This window comes from Pseudorasbora parva, chromosome 16 (assembly GCF_024679245.1).
Source record: "Pseudorasbora parva isolate DD20220531a chromosome 16, ASM2467924v1, whole genome shotgun sequence".
Lineage (NCBI taxonomy): Eukaryota > Metazoa > Chordata > Actinopteri > Cypriniformes > Gobionidae > Pseudorasbora > Pseudorasbora parva.
Window position 1 is genome coordinate 24258152 of NC_090187.1, and position 27363 is coordinate 24285514.

The 27363-nt window shown below is 35.1% G+C and overlaps 2 protein-coding genes across 4 annotated transcripts in view; one reads left to right on the forward strand and one right to left on the reverse strand.

The window, feature by feature from the left end:
• golim4a (golgi integral membrane protein 4a) overlaps positions 1-5330 on the reverse strand; it is a 28959-nt gene extending 23629 nt beyond the window's left edge. The window contains exon 1 of one of the 3 annotated variants that reach the window (XM_067419979.1): positions 4761-5330. In XM_067419979.1, the coding sequence (XP_067276080.1) occupies positions 4761-5046 (286 nt within the window). In that variant the 5' untranslated portion in view covers positions 5047-5330. The remainder of the gene's footprint in view (positions 1-4760) is intronic. The other 2 variants (XM_067419978.1, XM_067419980.1) reach the window with 2 other exon arrangements.
• A 3462-nt stretch (positions 5331-8792) lies between these two features.
• Positions 8793-25273, forward strand: LOC137043354 (CUB and zona pellucida-like domain-containing protein 1). The gene is made up of 13 exons (XM_067419616.1): positions 8793-8937; positions 9660-9853; positions 10107-10244; positions 10354-10483; positions 12399-12567; positions 15999-16140; positions 16850-17005; positions 17099-17154; positions 19564-19739; positions 19849-20249; positions 22459-22555; positions 22621-22798; positions 24756-25273. Exons 1-13 carry the CDS (start codon positions 8806-8808, stop codon positions 24908-24910), a joined length of 2124 nt encoding a protein of 707 aa, XP_067275717.1. The 5' UTR covers positions 8793-8805; the 3' UTR covers positions 24911-25273.
• Positions 25274-27363: the final 2090 nt, after the last annotated feature.

The following is a 27363-nucleotide window of genomic DNA, read 5'->3' on the forward strand; positions in this document are numbered from 1 at the left end:
AAGCAGACAGCCACGCCTCTACTACCGCAGGTGTTTTTTGACACTTTTTTTTTCTCGAATATTAATTTTCACCTTCGAAATTCGTTTTTTAAGATCTATTCGAATATGTATTTGGATTTAGAATATTAGTTGACAGCCCTATAACTGTCATGCTGAAATTAGAAAAAGAAAAAAAACACTTGCATCGTGCCAGGAGTCCCATTGCACCCAATAGGGACCATTACAATAGGGCCCATTGTATTTAATATTTATTTATCATTTAATTATTCCAGGTTTGACATGCCTAGAATAAAATCGTGTTGTATTTATTTTAGTGCTGTCAACCGATTAAAAATGTACACCAATTAATCACACATTTTCTGTAATTAATCGTGATAAACATTAAAGTTAAATATATTTTTTATATTACTAATGTAGAAACAACATAAAGACAGAGAGTATATTTAAAATACTGATCTAACAGGTAAGAACTATACAGAAATTGAATAAAGCTTAAATTAAATAAACAATAATCGGTTTCTCACAGAAACCGAACGGTTTGTGTCTTAAGAAATCAATGTGTCGTCAGGAGCAGCGGGGTTTTTGTGCACTCTGCCTAAGCATGTTTTTTTGTTTGTATGTTTTGCTCTCTTAGAGCCTTACCTACTCATATGCATTACATGACTGGCACACAGCAACGGTTGGAGTTAAAAATCTTCATTTGTATTCTACTGAAGAAACAAACACATCTACATATTGGATGCACTGGGGGTAAGCAGATAAAGATCACATTTCCATTTTTGGGTGAAATAACCCTTTAAGATAATTGCTGTCAAATTTCTAAATAGCTGTTTGTAACATTCAAATTTTAAATACTTAAAGATCTATGACATTTTTGTGCAATAAAAGGTTATTTAGATTTGGCCTATACATTTCTTGGTTATCTTTCAGCAACTATTTGAGTAATTTTTTAACCTCTGGTCTATGCAAAAATGCAAACAAACGTGCTTAGCTGTCATGTAATATTTCATGCCATTTTCTATCACCATATGTCACAGTAATAGTTGTGTCTTGAAACCCCTGTGGTATGCACCATGTGTTTCCAAAACATGCATATAGAATGCATATATAGGCCAAATTATGTTTTAAAATATATCAAATTAATATTTCTGACATGGGTTTACTGTGAAAACGGTCTAACAAATAAAGTATAGCATCCTGTTAACATGAAAATAAAGCATCAGTGCTAAAAATACCCTCCACCCCACCCACCACCACCACCAAAAAAAGAAAAGAAAGCAAAATCTAGATCCTCACCAACACAATCTCCCCACAACCAGAATATTTTACAGTCAGTAAGTAAAGTAAGCTGAGCTATTTTTGAAGACTTTCCCCACAGTGTGAACCGCTGACCCATCAAGTGCCACATTCGACCCTTTTAATTTCTCTCTAATGGCATCAGAATAAAAGGTTCACCCATTTGCTCTTTTTACACGTAACATGAGCTACACCAGCCCTCCTCCAAAATCTGAAATGCCACAGGAAATGAAGCCTGACAGAGGCATTCCACCCCATATTTGTGTTTGTCCAGCAGCATAGGTTGTTCACTGAACTGCATTGTTACAATTAAGTCATAGTATGCATCCTCCGACCCCCTGCTTCTTGTATCCTCTCATTACAATCATCATTACATAACAGACATGTCAAGTACTTATTATACTGATTAAAGAGGCTGTGCCGTGATTGGGGCTCAAAGAAGGCAGTAAACACAGGACCTCCAAGTGGTCACAATTTCAGTAAAAAGTAAAAATGTTTGTGAAATGAGCAACACATATGCTCAGGAAATAAAAGATATGGTAGCTCCAAAGCACATAAAAATAAAAATAAAACTTTAATATTTTCATATGAATATAAAATAAGTATAATTAATGACAGTTATAAATTACTAATTTAGCATAATTAATTACATAATAATGATATTATTTTTATTAAATTATATGCATTTCATAATTATACATAATTTTGTTAAAATATAAAAGTACTGTAATTATTAACCATATTTTTTTCAAGAAAATGATCTGACCTATATACATTAGTGATAAGTTGCAGTTAAAAATAAACGGTTATAAAATCTAAAATGCTTAGATCAGTAAATTAATACATAAAAATGTGTTTTTACAAATAAAAAAATGTTTAAAAAAATATTAATCAGTTGTTTTTTCAAGATCTGAACTATATTAAAAAAAATCTAAATATAATACATAAATAATTATGCATGGCTGTTATAAATTGTAAAATAACTATACAATTAAATAAATAAAAAAAATAATTTTAAAAATGCACTAATAAAAGATGGCGTTCCCCACAGCATTGCTCCAGATGCAGTGTCTCATTCCCCTACTCAGAGAACCATGGTTATAGTCGACTCAAACCCTGTAATAAAGTTTTTTTGTATTTTTATATATATAATATTTATATATAAGTAATATTTATTTATTTATGTATTTTTCTACAGTAAAGGATTTCATTTATTATTTTTAATATTATTGTTGTTATTATTATCTGGACGCAGTGCCTCATTCCACTTCAAATGGGAATCACCTCAATTCATTTTAAACAAATAAATATATTAATTTATTTTGTTACAAATATATGTTTCTAAAGACAATTTTAATCTTATTTGTTGTAGTCAACACAAAAATATATGGATTGTAGGCTAGCACTAAAAAAAATAAAAATGGATCGTTGAGCCCTTAAATGAGCCCTTATCGTTATAGCATTGAAATGAATTATATTTTGTTGTGGTCTCATTTGTTGTCATTAAATTGCAACAGGGGGACAATATCAACCACTTAGAATAAGCCATTGATTAAACAAACACTGTTACATTTGTGCTTATAAGTGAATAACAAATCTCAAACAATTCTGATATAGGCCTACTGAAATGTGGAGCAGATGTGTACTCAGTAAATACAAACACTACATGATTAAACACATTTGCTTGCTCAAGGAAAGGCGCACACAAAATTCCCTCCAATCTACAAGCATTTGAAAAGGACTGAACAGAAAATGTGACATGCAACTCAATAATTGTAAAGTAACAAAACTATAGTTTAATCCATCAATGCCAACAGCTTTACATCGATCTGCTTCCTTTGTTAATCTAAAAAAAAAAAAAGGACCATTTCTTCTTACCCTCTTTGCAGCTAGCATACTGAGCTTGGACAAGCAGACAAACTGCAAAGCCAATCTCTGTAAAACTGGGACAATGAGAGACTGTAATTTTAGGCACAGGTTGAAACAATGTGGTTGCCAACAAAATGTTCCGCATAAAAATGAGCATCTTCAATGGCAGCCTGCAGGGAATCACTGCAGTAGCTATACACACAAAAACAATAAAGCGTTTCTAGGATTTCAGTTCCTGAACAGCCAAAAAAATTATCTTCCTCAGTTTCAAGTTCTGTGTGAATTTGCAGCAAATCGCTTTGTTTGATTTCCATGAAAAAGGTATGCAAACCACTGCATTTCATTAAATGTGTCAGGAAAGTGTCATGTAGATAATTACATTTGCATAATGCTATATGGAATAATTTTATATATTTGATCTTAGTCAGGGGTTTTCAAACTGGGGTCCTACAGAGGGTTCTAAGGGTTCCCCAGAAAAATTCAGCGAATAAAGAGACAAAGCAAAATAAGTACCAACATTCTAAATATTTCTCTCATTTCTAGCCGTATATATGCATACTTTCCATATATGCATACTTTCCAGAATTGTTTGTTAGCTTTGTATCTTTCTAGTGAGTTTTTCTCACACTAGTCCGCTTTATCTCAGTGCGCATACAAAATTTGTTTAAATGTTCTTCAGGTTTATACAGCCAACATTAGGTATAACATTAAGTTTGGAAACAACAATATATTGTATTTATAATGTTACACTTACTATTTATCAAACAGTTTAAATGTTTTCATCCATACAAATATGGATTTTTAGGATGGGGGTCCCTCATAAAAGGTTCATCATATTTGGGGATCCTCTTGTCGTCAAAAAGTTTGAAAATTCCTTCTCTAAGTCAAGTCAGCATGAAATGGAAGTTGCGATCATCTTTTTTCCCTATTGTGACGTATATCCAAGGAAATCTGCCTCTGGAATAAGTAAAAATGTAGGGTGGGACTTTTTGTCCATGGGGAATAGATTGGATCATTTTGGTTTGCTATTGCTGTGATCTCATGTAAAAGTGACATGTTGTCCCTGTTAATTCCATTTAGATTTCATGGTGACTTAAATCCACAAGACACATTCGGTCCTATCATATTCTATTCTGTTCTCTTAAATGTGTAAAGATAAATGTGTGAACCATTCAGAAACGTTTGTCACCAATTTAGCAGCTTGTGACATTATTTTATGATTTTAAACTTTTCAGAAACGTTTGGCTACCAGCCCAGATCTTTCTTAACCACTAGACAACGTTACTCCATTCTATTCTATGGCATTCTATTCTATTCCCATGACATGGTCTTGACACTGAAACACTGGTGAGTAATATCAGTCAATGTTTTCAGTGCATTTTGTGATTGTCATGTGACATTCTTTTATGAGATTTAAACCTAAAACTTGTGTTGCCTCTATACCTCTACAGATCCTTAACTACTAAGCAACGACACCACAAACAAAGTATGACCTGTATTATCACTCACAGTAAACCATTTTAGACATCGACTTTTGCTAAAGTTTGGGAGAATGTTTCTTGTGCCGTGACGTCATCGACGACGTGTGTTTTTACCTTGAAGCTGAGCAGAAAGAGACTCCTGGTGCTGCTGATATTTCAGGGCCATCTCTTCTGTCCTCTTCAGCTGTTTGTGCATCTCATAAGACACCATCCCACCATAGATCATCCCGAACACCACTGTAACCAGTAAGAGAGATTGGAAAATCTTCTTCTGCTTCCTGGAGCACACGCCGTTGACCATGTTCCCTCCTCTCCTAGATTCCACAGAAACGTTCCTGGGAATGATTTTCTCTTCACTCTTCAGTATAGAAACAACTCTGTTCCCTCCAGGATTCCTCATGAAACATTATATATTCTGGACTGGTGCTCATACGACATATATCTGAAATGTCTCGCGCTTTTCCAAGTTTTCCAAAGACATTCAACAGTTAAAAAAAAAGAAGTAACAAATCCTCTTGTATTTGATCCTCGTGCTTAGCCGAAGCTCTGTAAAGGTGTTTACATAATGAAAAGCAGTCTTTGTTAACTAATTATCTGCAGTTTAGAGAGGCCTAATCGCACCTTTCATTACGTGTCACCTAGAGCTGCAGAAGATCATCCAGCGCTGAAGGAAATCCCGCCCCTGACGAACATTCCATTGCTTTGATTGGTCCTGGTTCATGGCAATCAAAAGAGGTTCGCCCTAATGGGAGGGGCGTGTGTCTGAAGGTCTCCGAGAACTGGCCAGAAGCGAGTAGTATGAAGCTGCAGACTCGGAGCCTGCATCCACAGTCCCGCACTCAGAGTCCCGCATTCTCAGACCCCTCGTTTTTAAGAAACAGCGCCTCCTGCTGTTCTGAAGACCGTACAACTCCCTTATCCAAATAAGTGTGTCGTTTCATTTAAAGTTTTCCAAATAAATCTAAACAAATTAACGATTTTGCAAACATCTTTGCATTCCCTAAAAATGTCAGTTTTCTCTGACTAACAAAGTACCCAGTAGTTTTTTGTTTTTGTTTTTTGTTTATTTAAATAAAAGAAAATTACTGATGGAAGATATACAATTACAGATTGAACTATCCTTTGAAAAATGTTATGTGATATTATATTGCTACAATGTTTTTTTAATTCCAATTCCAGTGTTTCTTTTAGCTCAACCTATGCTAATGGTCTGATTAACATATTATACATTGCTAGCATTAAAAACCTGTTGATATCTGGAATCCAAAGCAAAACTCAAACAAGAATAGACAAAACACCAATAATAAACAAATCTGTACAATTCAAAAATTGTATTACAGTAGTATTTACAGTATTTATAATTTTTCCTTATGCAATTGAAGATACAAAGTACAGTCACTGACACAATTCTTTCTTCCTTTTTTCTTTGCTTTGTCCTGTTTACCGCAATGTGATGTTAAGGTGATAGTTAAAGTAGCCTACAGACTCGTTTATTATTGGTGTTTTGTCTATTCTTGTGTGAGTTTTGCTTTGCATTCCAGATATAAAAAAATATGGTTTTGTAATGTTAGCATTGCGTATGATAGGCCTATGTTAATTAGACCATTAGCATGTGAACCTGAAAGAAACATTGAACAAAAAAAAAAGAATTGTAGCGATATATCACATAATATTTTTCAGAGGATAGTTCAATCTGTAATTGTATTTTGTCCATCAGTAATTTTCTTTCAATTGCCCACACTCTTTATTAAATAAATAAATAAATCTACTGCGTAGCCTACTTAGTCAGTGAAAACAATGACATTTTTTGGGAATGCAAAGATGTTTGCAAAAGCGTTGTTTTGTGTAAATGTATTTTTAAATGAAAACTTTAAATGAAACGACACCGTAATAATATATCTTATTTGGATAAGTGTGATGTACGGTCTTCAGAACAGCAGGAGGCGTTGTTTCTTAAAAACGAGGGGTCTGAGAATGCGGGACTCTGAGTGCGGGACTGTGGATGCAGGCTCCGAGTCTGCAGCTTCATAATGTTGCCAGAAGCAGAAGCAACTTTTCAGGGTCAATATGTTGGTATTTGTATTAGAGATGAAAACAAATCTTTTTTTTGTTTGTTTGTTTTTTAACTGAAGGCATTATGTTTAGTAAGGACACATTAAATTGATCTAAAGTGACAGTAAATACATTTATAATGTTTAAAAAATATTTCTATTTCAAATATGAAAAAGATAAAAATGATAATTTGAAGATACTGTAGTAATAATGCTGAAAAATCAGTTTTGCATTTTAAAATATATTAAATTAGAAACAGTAATTTTAAATAAATTGTAATATTATTTCATAATATTACTGTTTTACTGTATTTTGATCAAATAAATGTAGTCTTGTTGAGCGTAAAAGACTTTTAAGTAAAATATTTTTATTGGTGTTGTTTTTATATCATAATCTAGCAGGTCACAAGACTTCATCTTTATGGCAGGCTTTTGTTAATGTATAAAAGCTATCTCTTCTAAAGTCATGCAAAGTCACAAAAGACATTAGAATAAGCAGATTTATTCAAAATGATAAATAAAACGCTTTGACTGCAGCAGGAGGCACATTTTCTACACTTGGATTTTCTACACTACACAAAACTCTTTTGTTCAGGTATTTATTCTTCTATTTCCAGAATAATGTATTTTCTACACACACACACACACACACACACACACACACACACACACACACACACACACACACACACATATATATATATATATATATATATATATATATATATATATATATATATATATATATATATATATATATATATATATATATATATATATATATATATATATATATATATATATATATATATAATGTATTTATTTATTTTCACATGTATTTATATTTTCATTTATTTCATTTATTTGTCCTGGCTAATCCAAGCTTTATAATAGTGTTGCTCTGTTTTTTAAGGTCCATAAAAATGAATCTGTCTGTCAAATAACGTGCTCGCTCTGGGAGGATAATAAATGCCTTCTGAAGTGAATTGATGCTTTTGTGTAAGAAAAATATCCACATTTAAAACTTTGCCACTCTAAGCTCGATTGCTATGTCTGAGGTAAAACACACCCGCATTTATAAATAAATAAATGTAGAAATAAATACATATGAAAATAAATAAATGTGGACATAAATTTAAACATAAATAAATGTGAAAATAAATAAAAGTGGAAATAAATAAACATAAATACATAAATGTGGAAATAAAAGTATAAATGCTCATTTATTTTTGCTTTTTAATCTATATATTTAAGTATTTATTTATGTATTTTTGCTTTTTTACATATATTTTTTATTTATATTTAATTATGCTATAGCTTTGAAATTGCAAACAAGATTACAGCATTAATTAGAGCTGATTCATGAGACAGAGAGGTCAAAGTTCATTGTTATAAACCTCAGGCCCTTCACTTAAAAAAATAAATATCATCTAAAAATGGATTTCACAAACCTGTGTGACTTGTTCTTTCTTCTTTGATCACAAAAGGAGATGTTAGGGACTGACAGCCCCAGTGTTCATTTACATTCATTGAGTTTTTCCCCTTGAAAATGAAAGTTGAATGAGACTGTTGTCATTGTATACTTAACATTCTTTGTATTACATGAAAGAAATGAAGTATACATATTTGGAATAACATGAGGCTGAGAAATGGCCAAGTTTGTAGGTTTGTAGTGATTCCACAAATATAATTAAAAGTTAGATCATCTGAAAAAAATGTGTTATCTTGTTTTTGGAATGTGAATTTCATTTTGAATGGAGACGGTCGGTTCATAAATTAGTATTCTTAACTTGTTATTTCATATAGGTATACTTAACTAAGAAAAATATTTTATGGAATTTTGATAGGATACTAACATAGAAAATAATAATTTGTTCAATGCCTAACATGTTGGATGATGTTATCTGTATAATTTTTATATAATAAGAAATCAACGTTAAAACAATAACCAGATTCAATGTGTATGGGGCTTTTCAAGGAAGCTGATTCCTGTCATTCAGCACATGTCAGTCTTGAGCTGGTGGAACAACTTGAACAATAACTTGTAAACAGAAAGTGTCCACCCATATGTATATGACTTTGCTCACCTAGCGATTCCATCAGACACAATGGCAGACACCACAATGCTGCTGCTGCTGCTGCTGCTTAACTTGTCTCTCGCCGTGGGACCAGCCGAAGGTTTCTATGGGGGTTCCATGACGTTCACGCCTGGAAAGAGATTTCCAGATGGTTCAGTGGAGGTAAATCCAGTTTTAACATTTTAGAACTGAATGTGTCTCTCTGTTTATTTTTAATTCCTTTAATTTGTACCATTTCTATTTGTACTGCAAACCAAAATATATCAAATCAATTGTACGTAAAATGATGCAATCTAAACTTAGATTGTAAATACAGTTGCTGAAGTTTCTATTGCTATGTTGCACTGCATACTTTTTTAGCACTATTATAGTATTTAAATGAGCTTCTTATTGTGTGTTTTCTGTTTTCATTTTCATTTTATGTGCTTCTGTCATTTTATTAGTTTTTGTTTTGAAAATATTTAACTGAAAGCTTTATTTTTTTTTTAGTTTTATTATTTAGGTTTTAGTTTTAGTCATTTTTAACATAAATATGCAACCTTTCTAATTTTCATTTAACTTTTTAAAGTTTAAGTTGTCATCTAATATTTATATTTTACTATATCTCAGCTTCATTTAAACTGCTGAAAATGATAAATTGATCAATATAATTTATAATTGATGATTTTACTTTTAGTTAACAAAACAAATGGGGGTATTGCTATATCTTTGCAATTAGATAGTTTAGATAGTTTTTTTTCATACATATATTTTGTAACAGTGGACATGCGTCTTTTTTATAGATAAAATTTTAAAGTGATTTTTTTAAAGAAAGAAACCTCTCCTGAGAAAAATTCACTTGAGTAAAACTGTGTTTTTTTTGTTTTGTTTTGTTTTTTTTGCAGATGCACTTTTATTACAGAGAGTCCAGCAGGGGTCACTGTAGTTCTCAAGTCAGCTGGATCTGTGACAGTGGAATCTGTGGCGTCCTTACTAATGGAGAGCCTATGGAGACAAACAGCTCAGCTCAAAATCTGTGGTGCCAGTCAGAGGTTCACATGGCCACCAATGTCTCGAGTAATGGTCCATTCATTCTGAGGTAAATCTGATGTTTCTTTTATGACATTATATTTGGATAGCAGTCTCACGTGGTTGCAAAATGATAAAATCCCCAAATGCACGTACTGACCTTAAAAGAACTTAAAAGACCTAAAGTTAATAGCTTAGATGAAAGGTTTGTCATTATACTATGTTCTGTAGTTCATGCTTAAAGTGAATTTCTGCATTTAAACACATTCAAATACATGATGCCATTAAGATGATGCATATTCATTTGATCAAATATCTTTCAGTTCCTCTGGTTGCTGCTGGGAGGGTAATGTTCAGGGTGTCGGTGGATGGACACTTCACACTCGTGTTGACGCTGGTCTAAGATCAGACACTCGGTCTCCGAACAGATCCCCTGTTTCAGCAGCAATTCCAAACATAAGGTTTGTGCATTTTATTAATTTATATGTGTATAATTACGTTTGTATTTTCATTAACAGACAACTCTACTTCCATAAATAAACAATGCATCTTTCTCCATCCAAAATGTAGAATTCCTCAGAACTGTTTCCAGAACCTTCAACTGCTGGCACATGACCCAGATGATGATGTCGTGAGATGCAGGTTTAATGATGCCAACTGCACACTATGCCATCAACATCCAAACATACATCTTCACCAGGTAATGTTTGCGCGTGTGTGTGTGTGTGTGTGTCCTTGTTTATGTTACATTGTGGGGACCAAATGTCCCCATAAGGATATTAAAACCTGAGATCACCTACATTGTGGGGACCAGCCAGAGGTCCCCACTTTTTAAAATGCTTTTGAATCATACAGGAATAGTTTTTTTTTTTTGAGAAATTAAAAATGCAAAATGTTTCCTGGGTAGGTTTAGGGGTAGGGGAAGTGTTAGGGGATAGAATGTACAGTTTTTACAGTATAAAAACCATTACGTCTATGGAGAGTCCCCACTAAGATCTGTGTACCAGACGTGTGTGTGTGTGTGTGTGTGGGGGGGGGGGGGGGGGGGGTGTTTCTTCATGTTGGCCACAGTTATTGGCACCCAATTATTACAACTTTTCCCAAGATAGCAGCTCGGAGTCTTCTCCAATACCTGATGATTTTGGAGAACCATTCCTACAGAATCCCAGATCCATGTCGGTGCTTCCTACTCATTTTCTCTAGCGTTCAGGTTAGGGGACTGGGACGGCCATGACAGAAACTTCACTGGAAAAAAAGTGTGTTGGATTTACATGATTTAATTGTGTACATCGGTCCCATATGAATCAGTTCAGTTAAACAAACATAATTTGTTCATGTAACTTCACCATCATAGAATGAATACATTTTAAGTGACTCAATTAAGTAGTCACAAGGTTCATTTTTATATGGCTCCCTGACATGATTTAGGCATTCAATTTCATAAATTCATTCATCCACTTCAATTTCCTATATTATAATACTGCACTAGCTAGTTGACAAACTTTTAGCTAGCATTAGTATCTTAAATGCTAAGCATTAAAAGCTCTTTCAGCAATACCAAAATGGCATTAGTTGTTTTAGTTCACAGCCCTCCACTCTTCTCCACAATGGTAACCCAACTGTAATTTAAATAGTTCTAATAATTCCAACAAATTTTAATATTAAACACTATTAAACACAATCAAGTCTCCCCCTTTCTCATCTTGCTCAAAAATAGCACTTTTACATATAAAATAACAATTTACTCTCTCTTGATTTAGCGTTGATTTAGCCAGGTTTCAGTTAACGCAACACAAATCATTCATGTAATCTCAACACAAACGGATTAAACTTCAATTTGACTTTTATTTAAGTGGATCGAACAAAATCAAATTATGTTAGGGGAAAAGCAATTGAGCAATTGTTTATTTCTTAGTGAGGAGGAATTTTCTTGAAACCTTCTCAAACAACTTGTAGTGATGTAGGTGCTGTTTGATCAATTTAAAAGGGTGTCTTCTCTGTAATTCTCTAGCTGTAGGCTAATCCTTCGAGAGTCTTTGGCCATTCAATCTCTCCTCCTCACCTTGCATTAGGACGATATAGACACATCCCCCCCCCCCCCTCCCCATGGGAGATTTGATAACATTGATAACATTGATTTGATTGACAGATTTGTAGCTTATCTAGTTGATTGAAATGTCTTAATTATTGCCCTGATAGTGGAAATTTGGATTTTTGAGTCTTTAGTTGGTTTCTTACAGCCATTTTCTATTTTGCAAAAAGCTCAACAATCTTTTGCTGCACATCAGAACTATATTATTTTACTCACTGCGATGAATGATTAAGGGAATTTGGCCTTTGTGTTTCCTCATATTTACTCTTGTGGAACAGGAAGTCATGGCATGTCAATTTCATGTACAAAGTCAACCTGGTTTGCTAAAATAAATATAATATTGAATGGGAATTCATTGATATTTAACTCATAAGAATGTCTAGGGCTGCCGATAATTGTGGCCAACATGCATTGGAGAAAAACATTTATTTCATAATGTGTTTCCCAATTCAATTTCATTTGTTTTAAGGTGCAAATATATATTATTATATATATTCAATATATGGTTTATTCTGCTTTGTAGGAATCATGCACTTTGCACAGAACAGATACACTGGCTCTGGGTGTGCATGTGTTTGAGCTCATCCTGGAGGATTATCTTGTTTCTAACACAACGGTGACTGAAGATAATGGGGTCTTCTTCAATAACAGTATCCCTCTCAGTCAAGTGCCTCTGCAGTTTGGAGTTGAACGTGAGTGAGAATAACATTTAGAGATTCCGTTATGAAAAACAAATACATTAGGAATCAAATTATATAGAAATAGCCTTTTAGAAGAAATGTGCAGAAATCAAAAAGTTTTACTATGCAGTGTACACATGCTCTTTTTAAATGGTGCTTGAGTGATCAAATGTAGTTCAGGCAGACCACTGATCGCTAAACGATATCAGCTGATGCTCAACTGATTTGTTCCTCCACCTATTCTAATCAACTTTAGTATTTTAGCTCATTTAAACTCATGTTCCTCAGTCTGTCACACAGTGGTTTACACCCACCTCCACCTCCTAATATCTTTTATCGAGTATTGGATTCTGTGTAGAACTCTATTGTATCTTTTTCTGTAATATAAGAAACTTTTGGTTTTGAAGGCTGGGGGATTATTAAGGGTATTATGATTAAGGCCCTTCTCTGTTCTTGCGGATATTTTGCAGCCTTAAAGGGTTAGTTCACCCAAAAATAAAAATGTATGTCATTAATGACTCACCCTAATGTCGTTCCACAACCTTAAGATCTCTGTTCATCTTCAGAACAACGTTTAAGATATTTTATATTTGGTCCCAAAGCCTATGCAATAGGGCTGTAACGATATGCGATATGAAATCGAAATCGCAATACGCAGGTCCACGAACCTGTATCGCGATGTGAGAAGGCAGAATCGCGACACACCCCTTCCAACTCCCAGAATTATCCTGTCCAGGTCCAACTTTTAAGTCAGCAGTATGGCAACATTTCAGCTACCCGGTGGAGAACAAGGATGGCAATAGTGTAGTTGAAAAGACCCACACAATTTGCCGTAAGTGTTTCAAGAAGCTTCCCCAACCGGCTGGCAACGTGGTGTGAGCGTGGCGTTTCTGTTGCGTGTCATCCGCGGGGCGGCTGCGTAGCGTTTTCCCTTTCTTTGCACACCAGAAGCGTGTCTGACGCGGCACTTCTGTTGGTATTGATGTACAGGAGGCCCTATACTTCATGTTAAATATATATTGCCTATTGGTACCGCAAAGAAAACGTCGGCAGTAGCCTATTGACCATACAGATATATGGTATTGACGGCAAAATAGGTTACAGAATACTGTACAGAATAAAACTGTTTTGTCCCCCCCATATCGAGGTTTGTATCGTACCGTGGGTCAAAAATCGTGATACGAACCGAATCGTGGGTTTGGTGTATCGTTACAGCCCTACTATGCAAGTGTATGCACACTATACTGTCCATGTCCAGAAAGAGAATAAAAACATCATCAGAGTAGTCCATATGTGACATCAGTTAGTTAATTAGAATCTCGAGTCTTGAAGCATCGAAATTACATTTTGGTCAAAAAATAACAAAAACTACGACTGTATTCAGCATTGTCTTCTCTTCCTTGTTTGTGTTTAATCCTCAAATAAAGATTCAAACGGTCATGAATCAGCAGATAGATTCATGATTCAAATCGCGTGTCAAACTGCCAAACTGCTAAAATAATGTGACATTGGCGATCCGAATCATGAATCTATCTGCTGATTCATGATCGTTTGAATCTTTATTTTAGGATTAAACACACAAACAAGGAAGAGAAGACAATGTTGAATAAAGTTTAGTTTTTGTTATTTTTGTACCAAAATGTATTTTCGATGCTTCAAGAGATTCTAATTAACCAACTGATATCACATATGGACTACTTTGATGTTTTTATTACCTTTCTGGACATGGACAGTATAGTGTGCACATATATATATATATATATATATATATATATAATTTTGATTTATTTTTTATTTTTTCACGCAAGTTAAAATCCGTTAAGTCAGGACCACTAAAAGTAAATCTCTGTAAAATGTTTTTTTAAACTAAATTACAGAAATCTAAATTTAATTGAAAGGAATGCCAGAAGAATTCATTTAAAAAAGTAATTACGCTGCTAAAAACCAGCTTAAAAAGGATTTTTTGAGTGCATGTACAAAGTTTGTTGAAAGTTGAAAGAATGAAGTCACCATTATGGTGATTAGTATTCCCTTTAATTGGGCACTTGGCCATTGACTTTAGTTTCATTAATTCTATATCAGAAATTGTTAAAAGTGCCTGCTATTACTATTTTCAACAATATATGTCATGCTCCTGACTGTACTGACATACTTTTTAGAATTAATGACAGCTAGATTTTGACATGTGACTTCCCAAATAAGTATGAAAGTCTTTAAAAACAGCCACTTCTCGCCACAAAGTTGTTTGAACTATCCCATTGAAAGAGCTCATCTCAAAACCCTGCTTATAATTATGCTTATAATTTTATTCAATTCAATTCACATTTAGTTATGTTTTATTAACAAATATCGGAAGGAGCACGTCAGATAATTGAACCTAATTAAAAACAAGTGGAGCCCATCAGATAATTAATCCCAATTAAACATGAGCGGAGCACTTTAAGCTAATCAATGATAAGAGGTGAATAGGTATAGGAATAGGTGAACAGATATTTTGAAACAGTAGACCATTGGTGCTTTGAAACATTTTGCAGTGACATTGATTAATAATGTAATCATAATTAAAACAACTAAAATGTTCAGTTCTACTTTCGGCAGAGGGAGCAAAAGAAATACATTAAATCACATAATTCAAAAAAATAATGTTTCAACCTTATATTGTTTTATACAGTGTTCTTTATTTCATCGGTGTGTTAAATATAGAAATATGCACGTAAAAGCAATGCGTGTCCTTAAAACACTGCTTGCACACAGGCAGCTGACCTAATCACACTCATCCCTTGAAGACAATGCTGGTGAACCAGCTTCTCCATTTTGCTTGAGAACAACATGAAAATGCTGGTTCACAAGCTAGACCAGCTCTATAACAGCATAAACCTGCCTGTACCAGCACGGAATCAATGCTGGTTTATGCTGGATTTTTCAGCAGGGAAGTGTTCAAAAGCAATCTCTCTGATTACAATTCCTAATGCTAATCACAAAAGACTAAAAAAGCCATTGAAATATATTGCTTAAATCCACGCCAAAATACTAGAAGTTAAAATGAAGTCAAATGTGCATTTGAAAGAGTGTAAATGAGACGCAGCATAATTCCACCACTAGAGACATCAATCACCGCCAACAGAACATTAGACATTTATTTGTGTTTAATTGACCTGAACAACCAGTTTCTGTCATTTGACAGGTTTGCGTGCAAGAGCCAGAGACAATGGAATATAGGTCAAAAAGAAAAACAGGCTCAGTGGTTAACTATATCACATGTAATTGAAAGTAGAAGTGAACATGCAGTAGGCTGCTTACAAAAAAAAATTTCAGTAAACAGTTTGTGGATGATGAAACAGATGTGTATTTTAGATCTGTTTTGCGCATTAATGAACAACATGATATTGACAATGTGTTTTCTTTGTGTTGTTTCTGTGGATTTAAACACAATCGACTTGCAGTTCTTCCACCAGCTCAGGGTTGTGTGCCAGGAGTGAACAAGCCCAGTTTCTTGATACCAACTCCTTTGAACGGAGACGTACATCATGCTGCTGTGGGACAGGCTCACAAGATCACCCTCCGAGCACAAATCTCAGACAACAGGTCCGAATATTTTGGTGTTATATATTTTTCTTCCACTCTTTGTCAGCGAATTTGTCTACCAAACTTCCCACATGAAAAAATACTATAGTATATTATAGTAAAATGACTCTAATAGGCCTAAATACTATAGTGTTTTGAACCACTATATACTATAATATATATATACTACAATTCACTTTAGTATATTTATGGTTCAAAAACACTATAGTATTCACTAGAGTTATTTTAATGTAAATTTACTATGATAATAATAATAATTCATGCGGGTTCAAGCGCCCAGCTAACATGGAACATTCCTAGAACTTTAGCTAACATTCTAGAAAGGTCCTTTTACAGTTATGAACAAACCTTCTTCCAGTAAGGTTATCCTTCCTTTGTGTTTAACAGAACAAAGAAATTTAAACAGGTTTGGAACAACCTGAGGGCGAGTAAATTATGACAGAATTTACATTTTTGGGTTAACTATCCCTTTTACGTGAACATCAGTGTAAGCTGGGAAAGTTAATATTGTATATTTTATTAAAAAGGTAATTTTGTAGTGGAGTGACTTTGTTGAGGAAAGTAATTAAACAGATTTTTGTTTTTTGTTTTTTATAACTAGGTCAAATTCATACCTTGGTATGCTCAATTGATAATGTTTGCTAAAACAGGTTTTCCATGTGCCAGTCATTTGTGTTGATTTTATGATCTTTCTGTTCCTCTTGTGTAGCATCTTTGACTTCCAGGTCAGTGGGCCCTCTAATATGTCTAAGACCCTGACAAGTTTGAGTAATGGGGTTATGATGGCAACACTGACCTGGATTCCACAGGAGACGGATCTGTATCGTCATGTACCTGTGTGTTTCACAGCAGAGACGCTTCACAGGTACAGGAAAAGGAAATCTGTGTTTAAGTTCAACAGTTATTTGTGTTCTCTGTATAATATCTCATGAGTTCTTTTCTGTCATTTCTTCATCAGTCAGTCAGAAATGAGGTGCATTATTGTGGTTGTGGCAAAATCAAGGGTTCTATCAGGTAAATACATTAACATAAATATATTTTATGTAAGTTGGGAGAGTGGGGTAAGATGAGCCACTGGGTAACTATCTAGGTAACTGTACACTTTTATTGTCATGTGACTATATATTTTGGAACCACCCATCATTTCTGCAAAATCTGCAAACATATATCCAAAATTACAGCTATGGGGTAAAGTAAGCCAAATGCTATGGGGTAAATTGAGCCAGCGTTTTAACTTACCCCACCAAAAGGCACTGTAGTTCAGTTAAATCTTTGAAGTATAAATTGGTATAATTTCAATGTAATGCTACACAACTTGTGTAGTTTATAATTTTCTTACTTCTACTCAACAAACTCTATTTAGTCTGATTTCTGGAAGATTACACCTTTGTTGTTTAACATTTTGTTTCAGAAATCAACTTAATTTGGTTGGTTTTATGCTGTTTAAGTTGCAGCAGCCATATCACCCTGTAGCCCAAGACTGGTTTCTGAAACTCACTGAGTTCACTGAAACTAAGCAGGGCTGAGCCTGGTCAGTACCTGGATGGGAGACCAACTTGGAAAACCAGGTAGCTGCTGGTAGAGGTGTTAGTGAGGCCAGCAGGGGGTGCTCAACCTGTGGTCTGTGTGGGTCCTATACTGACACTATACTGTCAAAGAGCACCGTCTTTCGGATGAGACGTTAAACTGAGGTCTGACTCTCTGTGGTCGTTAAAAATCCCAGGATGTCCTTTGATAAAGAGTAGGGGTGTAACCGCGGCATCCTGGCCAAATTTGCCCATTGGCCTCTGTCCATCATGGCCTCCTAATCTTCCCCATATCCTGATTGGCTTCATCACTCGGTCTCCTCGGTTGAGGAGATTCCCTTTTCTATGTAAAGTGCTTTGAGTGCCTAGAAAGGCACTATATAAATGTAACAAATTATTATTATAATTATTATTAAGTTAGCTTTAAGAAAATAAATATGACTATTTGTCAAATGAAATTTGATTATTGAAGGTGTTTTTAAAAGAGGTAAATTATCTTTACAGTTTCACATGGTTTGTTTACACCCAGATAGTGCAACTTACCCACTGACTCGGATCAACTTACCCCTAATTGAGGGTAAATTGAGCCACAAGAACACTTTTTTTTAATAAGAAGCCATATTTTTAGAACTCTTTGTCATAGATGACATTCTGATCATTTAAAATGAAAGCAAACATCCTGAAATTACTTTAGATACTTTCACTGTACTTTTGCCTAAGTTTCCACAAACAATGACTTATCTTACCCCACTCTTCCCTATTTAAAAACAGATGTGAATGTTTACCAAGCATTAGTGTGTTCTGTTGTTTGTGAACAAATCTGTGTTTTGAATTAATCGTTTCTTTTTTCCCACCAGCCATCGCCAGCATTTTTTATTTTTACAAACATTTTGTGACTAGCTAAACATGCAATATATTAAAAGTAAAAACAGACACTTAGAAAAAAAAAATTATTCTAGCTTCATGCATTCTTTTCATATCAACACTTGAATATGGGTTTCATAAACCATGATCAAAACATGGAGTAAAAAGGGGTTAATCAAGACCCCCAAAGCTTGCTCAGTCCTATAGCTCATCTTGGGTTGACATTTCACTCAGTAATATTAGGCAGTTTTGATTTATATGCTGTTTAATGTTTGTGATTATATTATTTCGAATATAGGCTATATGTTTACATATCATAGTGCTTTTTTCTGCAACTTCTTCGCATGTGTTTTAATTTTCTGTACTCTTCTAGAAAATGTGTAATAACGCCCCCTAGCAACAAAAAAAACACGGAAACACTGAAAATTCTGTGTTTGGTGGAGAAGCAGTTTCTCACAATTAACAGAAAATTCTGTGTTTGGGCGGAGAAAGGGTGAATGAATCATTCTCACGTTTATCGTTTGCGACATTTGAAGCACATTCTATGGCGTGTCGTTTGTTCAGTTCGTTCTGTGATTAATGTGTTAACCATTGAACTTATACTTTACTTAGATTATAGGACGCTGTTGTAATTTGCTTTACTTTATTGGATTTATGATGAATCGGATAAATTAATGATTCTATGACTCATAAAGCACAAATTAATTCTTGCCACCTATTGGTGCAGCGATAGCTTGTAGAAAGAGCCACTGAACTAATCCTTTTGGTGAATCACTGCGGATAAACCAAAATCCTCAGCAATTTTATTAAACGGGTATAGTCCGGTTGAAGAAAATGAACAGTGCACTGTGTTGCTGGGTGGTAGCAAACCTTAATATCTCAAGCGAGTCACTTTCAAACGTTTGTGCTCATCAAGCAAGATATATTTTAAATTCACATACTTGCATAGAATAAGCTGTGTCATCATGCATGAAAATACACTAGAATCATGACTTAATAAATGCTATATTTTAATAAAATCATATATTTTAAGGTGAAGCAAAGGTCATCTGCGACAATAACAGTATCAGCATTGCAGTCAGTAAAGCCTCCATGGAAGGCATTGACCAGAACTGGCTCCAACTGCGAGACCCCACCTGCTCTCTCACTTCCAATCAAACCCACATCCTGGGCACAATGTCCCTCAACACCTGTGGTACTACGATGGATGTATGGAAACTGTTTTATGTTCATCTAAGTTATTTTTAAAATATATTAGAGTGTTGTGTTGAAGCCCTATACATTCTGATTATTTTTTTCTTCATTTAACACCAACCAGGACTCTGGAGATTTCATCGTCTTCAAAAACGAGATAAACTCCTTTGAGAACCCGAATGCTGTTATCACCAGACGGAATCAAGTTAAATTTGGCTTCTCCTGCCAGTATCCTAAAATAGCTAGTGTGTCCAACAGCTACATCAACCACAAATCTGACTACATCTTCACTGAATCCAGCTTTGGCACATTTAGTTACTCGTTTGAAGTTTTTACAGACAGCAGCTTTAATAGTCAGGTAGATCCCAGCCATTATCCAGTGCAGGTTCAGCTGATGGACAAGATCTACATGGGCATTCAAGCCCGTACTGCTCTTCCAGAGGTCACACTCTTCATTGAGTCCTGCAGGGCCACACCTGAGGACAATCCGTTCAGTCCTGTCTTTTATGACATCATCAAAGATGGGTAAGATTTTATCATGAACTAGATTTTTAACATTTTCAAATGCACAAAATAATGATAGAGTAGATGTTTATTCATTATACTCAACACTTGTTGTGATTGGTAATGTTTAAATCTCTGCAGGATGGTTGCAAAATTAAAGGCTCGCTGGATTAAGCTTATGGTCTACTAACACAAAGGCTTCAGGTTCAAGATCATATAAAAAGTCTCCTTCAATTACACGGTCGACTTTCAAGGCTTTGTTAAAAACCTCACAATGACTTTCCTCAAAACCATTTATCACTTGGCTGCAGGTGCTTAGTAACATGAAAAACAAGTGTGAAGCTAAAGATTTTGTGCACCTGAACCCCTTTTTTAGTGCTAAACACACTTGTTTGAACTGTTTTAGTGAAAGAAAAATTATGCCCTTAATCAGCAAACACTTGATCTGCTGCTGAGATCATTAGAAGCGTAATCTTTTCCGTGATCTTATACAATGGAATTTAATAATAAATAGGGTAAATATACCTATTAATCTCACTAAGCACTCTATATCTTTAAGCTCAGATTATTATTGTTTGTTACTATACCTCCTGTAAATTCAAGTTAATCAGACCATTGCACACTGAGAAATGGATATATGTGTTCACACTGTCTGACGACCATTTTGAAAACTGTCTGAAAACACCAGAAGAGGAGTCCCTTTTAATGTGCACTTTTTTTTAGATATTTATGTCTTTATTTTGGATAAGTATAACTTCTTATTGCAAAATTAGGAGATTAATGTTTAGAATTTTGCATAGTATAACCTGGAACCTGGATGTGGGAAATAATTACAGTTAGATCCAAAAGATAGCGCAGATGCTACAGAACATTGTTAGCTTACTAGCTGTATAAGATTGTGTGTTATACTGATATATTACTACACATGCATTATTGGCTTTTTTAAAACCATTATATTAAAAATGTAAAGTTAATTGATGGTCAGTGGTTTTACACTGCTGTAATTTTTAAAGACCTCATATTATTTTAAGGTGAGCTTAAAGGGTGAACTATTATGAAAATCACACGGTTTCAGTGTGGCATCAATAAGAAAAAGTATAATTTCATAGATATTTTCAATAATAGCAGCCCATACTAAAATATGTATGAACTTAATACATGACCTAGATGATTTATTTAGCAAAATTGTCCTTTGATATTGAATTTAATAATATTTATTAATAAACAAAGGTTTGCTGTTCCAATTAAGCTCAGGGTGCTCCCTTTGTGCTTATCTCATCCACATTGAACGTCTATGTAAATACTTCATAAACAGACTTTAAATATTAACTGATGGTTGTCACTTCAAGATAATATTTATAAAATGATTCTTTAAAAATGTTTCAAATAAACAAGAATTATTATTATTATTTTTTTATGTTGTGAGCTTAATGGGAACAGGGGTGTGCTTAAAGGATAAACGTATAAACATGTACCCATTAAGCACATCCAGACTTTTTGAATTTAATATGAATTAAAATGCCTATGTCATTTATAATAAAATATTATAGTTTGAGAGATTTATCTTTTATTTTAACATAACTTATTGTACTGAAACCTATACCTTGTGCACTAAAATGTCTCAATGTAGACTTTGGTGAGCTTAATATGTATGTTTAGCCTATAAGTGTTTTATGAATAGTGTTTTATTATAGTGTTATACCTAATAAAATAAGATAATCAATTAAGACACAATGAATTGATCAAAAGTGACAGTACATACATTTATGTTACAAAATATTTATTTTTCAAATAAATGCTGTTCCTCTGAACTTTCTATTAATCAAAGAATCCGAAAGAAATCGTATCACGATTTTCACAAAAATATTAAGCAGCACAATTGTTTTTTAACATTGATAACACTAAGAAATGTTTTATGAGCACTGAAGACTGGAGTAATGATGCTGAAAGTTCAGCTTTATCACCACAGTAATAAATTAAAATTTAAAGTAGGCTGTAGCCTATTAAAAAAAGAAAATCTCCCAATATTACTGTTTTTACTGTATTTCTGATCAAATTATTGCAGCCTTGGTGAGCAGAAGACACTTAAAAAGAAATATCCCCTTAATTAAGGCATGATGAATGTTCATGTTGCACTTTCTCTCTGATTTAAAAGAAATATACAATTCCAAGTATTTTTTCTTACCCTATGATACAAGTAAAGTTCAGTTCTTTGATTGTGTTATTTCAGGTGTGTTACGGATGAAACTGTCATGACTTACCCAAGTGACTCAACAAAATATAACTTTGAGATCCAAGCTTTCAAGTTCACAGGAGGCTTCGATGAGGTATGACACATTTGCATAACAATGTGTAAATTGTGTTGAGCTCGCTATAATAATCGTGTTGACAGGTGTACATTAGCTGCTCCGTGATCCTGTGTGCAAAAGAAAGCTCAAACTCCAGATGTGCCCAAGGCTGCCTCGGTGCAGTCGCACGCAGACGTAGGCGAGATGTGAGCCAAGAGACAGCCAGGCACTACATCACTCAGGGTCCCCTGCGTGTGGCGAGACAGACTCGTAATTCTGCAGGTAAATGAATATGGTTTAATGGGACCCTATAATGCTTTGTTCTTTTGTTTTTTCTCCTCCATGTTCAACTTTCATTAGTGTGAGGGAGAGAAATTAATGATATAGTTTTTATTTTTGGGTGAACTAACCCTTTAATTGCTGAAGCTGTAGTCAGCTCGGCGCAAACTCATCGAGTTGAAAAAAACGTATGTTTTAATCAATCAATCTGTCAAAACTGCGCAATGAATCTTTTTTTTTTGTATTGTGTCGCCGCTTTGTTTATTATAATGAGAGAATTTGTGCACGTGCAGAACTTAGTAAACTTGCACTAAATTTAAACTAATTCAGCGTTTTGAGGGGTACTGAGAGGATTCTCACTACTGGTAACTTAAACACCTCTGATTGGTCATTATTTTCAACAGAAATCCCTGTGAGTGGCTACAATACCCAACAGTGCTTGTTTGTTTGGAGTGGAGAATGGTGCACGGTGTGCTCTAGTAAAACGGAGCTGCAGTGTTCATTCATAAAATTCCCGACGTGGAACATGCACTATTGAGAGTCTCTGCTCCTTTTGGCTTTCTTCTTCAGGGAAGAAAGTCAACAACGGTCTTTGGCTAGAATCTCACGTTTGCAGAGGCAGCGTGTAGCTCACGGGTCTAATATACAGATTCTGTGACTCGGATCTCGCGCGTGCTGAGGCAGCGTGTAGATTACAGGTTGAGTCTTGTGTCTCAGATCGCACGTTTGTTTAGGCATCGCCTAGATTCTTCCTTTTCAGAAGATTATCTGTAGAATTAAAGCCTGCATCTAAGCAGACTCTGAGGAAATGGATAGCTGAGGCTATTTCAGTTGCTTATGAGTCGGCCGGTCAACCTTCTTCAATAATAATAATAATAGTTTGTTCGATTTATATAGCGCTTTTCAAGGCACTCAAAGCGCTTTACATTGAAGGGGGGAATCTCCTCAACCACCACCAATGTGCAGCATCCACTAGGATGATGCAACGGCAGCCATATTGCGCCAGAAAGCTCACCACACACCAGCTGGAGAGGAGACTGAGTGATGAAGCCGATCAGGATATGAGGATGATTAGGAGGCCATGATGGACAGAGGCCAATGGCCAAATTTAGCCAGGATTAAATTTAATTCAGTTACACCCCTACTTTTTTATTGAAGGACATCCTGGGATTTTAACGACCACAGAGAGTCAGAACCTTGGTTTAACGTTTCATCCGAAGGATGGTGCTCTTTCAGTATAGTGTCCCCATCGCTATACTGGGGTGTTAGGACCCACACAGACCACAGGGTGAGCACCCCCTGCTGAACACCTCTTCATTAAGTATCCGAGTCCATTCAATTCAGAGTATGGTTATAACCTGGGTGTGGCTTCGACTCCGGGGTCTCGAGTGCTAGTGACAGTGTGCACTAAGATTTTATACAGACAGGCACTTGTTATTATGGCGGCGTGGGTATTGAGTTCCTGCAGTTTTGACGCAGCGTGAGTTCCCTTGAAAGGGAACGTTTCAGGTTACGTATGTAACCATGGTTCCCTGAGAGGGAATGAGACGCTGCGTCGCTTTGCTATACTCCCAGCATGCCTGTGACCATCTTGCTTCAACATTTAAGAAGCTGATATCGTTTGGTTCAGGGGTGCTTTAAAGTTTCCTGCTCAATGACGTCACCCACTTGTGACGTACCACCATGCCACTTGACTGATTTCACGAGTGCTTCACGACGCAGTCACACAGATGCGTTCCCGCAGCGTTTCAACGCAGCGTCTCGTTCCCTCTCAGGGAGCCATGGTTATATACTTAGACAGGTTTTTTTTCCCTCAAACCAGCTCAGCGGAATCTCCACCATGCTCTCAATTAATTTGATTTTAATGGTCATGTCAATCACAGTAATAATTTTAACAGTGACTTTAATATGATTCCTATGCCATTATTTTCTGTGTAATACTTGCTCTTTCATTTTGTAGCTTCAAATGATGGTGGATTTCTACACATGAGCACAAGCACTGGGGTCTTTGCCGGACTCTTCATTGTCGCCATTGCTGTGATGTCAGGGATGTTGTTATATAAAGTCAAAAGAACAAGATCAGTTGACCGCATGCATCTACTGTCCACTTTTTGAGATCTGTGGCCAGTTTGAGTATACATACCAAAAACAAAATGAATTGCAGTTTAAGTCTTTCTGCTATCACTATATATCTCTGTGTATGTTTTTGAGGGTAAATGGGATAATCACACAACAATGGCCCTTGGTATGGCTGGTATTGGCTCTTATTTCCTTGTTCACTTTCGCTCAACATGTTTCACTGAGCATAACACGCATGCTGGGATGTATAGTTATTGGAAAAAAATACTTTCACTTGAATATTGAGAAAGATCTGGCTTGATGAAATGTCATTGGAAGACATTAAATGTTGGTGTTTTGAATGTTGGTGGGGAGTGACTAGCAATATGGATGCTTCTGTATTCTTGAAATAAAATATAAATTCAAGTATTGTGTTGGTGTGTTGGTCCATATTGTGTGCAGAAAGTGTTTAATCAATCTTTATTGCAAGGGAAATTGCTTTACTTTTCTTCATTACAAGAATAAAGGACTTGATTCAATAGAAAATCAGCTCACACTCTAAACAAATCAGTAAAAATAGGGCACAATGTACTGTATTAATTTGACGGAAATTTGCGTATTTATTTTTTTTTATTTTTTTACAGGTGTTAAACTGTATTTACAATTTCATTGCGTTCTATATTAGGGTTAATGGAAATGTCTGTAAATTTACTGGATAATGTCCAAGTATTAAGCTGCCAGTACTTTTGCTATTTTACAGATTTTTTTGTTGTTGTTTTTTACAGTATACATATAGAACAAACGGATACAAATGCTGATAGAAAAAAAAAAAAATTAAGGATTTTTCATGGATACATTGCCCACATGAGATATATATACCACATGACACTCAAAAGAAGCTATTAATATCTTTAACATTAAAAATCTATATTAATGGGTCTTGCCAAGGGCGTAGGGACATCCCACCAAATTTGCCCAGATTATATAGTCTATTATTTACTGAGTATGGAAATGCACCATGAATGAATACGTCAAACAGTTTATGAGGCTCTAAATTATATTTGTATTTATTTATTAATGCTTAACTGTAATTGGAATTATGTTATAAAATACCAGTGCCTCTTAATGTAGATTTCCTTTGTTATATCAGACTGACGGTAATACAGAATATCACAATACAGAAGTGAATCTACTTCATCTCATTAAATTGTATCCTGACTGATACACCATTATGTATACTGTCCCTAAAGAGCTAGTATAATGGTATAATCTCAAAAATACCAGAGACTGTGTAATGCTAAACAACCAACCATTTTATTAACCAATTATTATGTACAGTAATATTTACACTAACAAAAATACTGTCACAAGGAAGTATACTGCCTGTTTGTGAAGCAAAACAATTAAAGTAAATCAATGGAATAACCCTTGAACATTACTAATTTTGGCACACAAAATGACTAATTTTCAATATAAAAAGTTATTGTGGACTGGGTTTAAAAAAAAAATCTTGGGCATGTCAAAGATTAGGCTCAGCATTGGCTTTGATGCATTGTTAGGGTGCGTTCACACTTGTCATGTTTGGTTCGATTAAAACGAACCCTGGTGCGATTGCTCGTTTAGTGCGGTTCATTTTATCATATGTGAACGCTGCCATCCGAACCCTGGTGCGCACCAAACAAGCGGACCGAGGGCGCTAAAAAGATGGGTCTCGGTCCGCTTCCAAACGAACTCTGGTGCGGATCAATTGATATATGAACGCAACACTGACCAAAGACATGTAAACGGACCAAAAAACCGGACGTAATGTTACTTGATGCAACGCATAGTCAGCTGATTTGACGACGCGGAAAGATCGGTGTATCCAAAATGAATAACTTTAACGTTAGAGGGCAAACGTAGAGCAATGAGGAAGTGCCTCATCAATAGTTGGTCCGACGAGCATGTTTCGAAAAAGCTAGAGAAAACGCACAAAAAACATACCTGGTTCTTCTCATGAAAGGACCCATGTTGCCCATTTGTTACAGACGACAGAACTGCGCCATCTCTTTTCTGCACAACGGAGGAAATACTGCTGCTGTTTTGAATGTTTTGAACATTTTATGAGCTCTTTATGAGTTCTCAACGGGTAAAAATAATGCCATATGTACACGCATAAAATGATAAAGTTTAATCCAGCACACAGCATTGTTTTGAATGTTCGGTAAGCAAGCTCCTACGTCATATAAGCCGACCAATCAGGTTGTGACCGTCTCCCTGTGCCTTTGGTTCGGTAACTTTAGGTCCGCTGTTAAAAATGCCAGTGTGAACGCTAAGCGGACCAGTACTATATGTTTTGTTTTTGTTTTTTGGTCCGGACCAAACTAACCGAACTACAAGTGTGAACTTAGTGTTTGAGCAGCATCAGATTATCCCTTTTTTACTGTTTGTGGCTGTTTTTGCCCCATTGACTTCCATTAAAAAGACAGGTTTTGAATGCAAAGCAATGATTGTATGCTTGATCGTTGGTG

Coding starts and splice junctions, on each gene's coding strand:
- LOC137043354 (XM_067419616.1), top strand. CDS start 8,806: ATGGCAGACACCACAATGCTGCTGCTGCTGCTGCTGCTTAACTTGTCT. Junction 8,938..9,659: donor TTCCAGATGGTTCAGTGGAG/GTAAATCCAGTT, acceptor TTTTTTTTGCAG/ATGCACTTTTATTACAGAGA. Junction 10,484..12,398: donor CAAACATACATCTTCACCAG/GTAATGTTTGCG, acceptor TCTGCTTTGTAG/GAATCATGCACTTTGCACAG.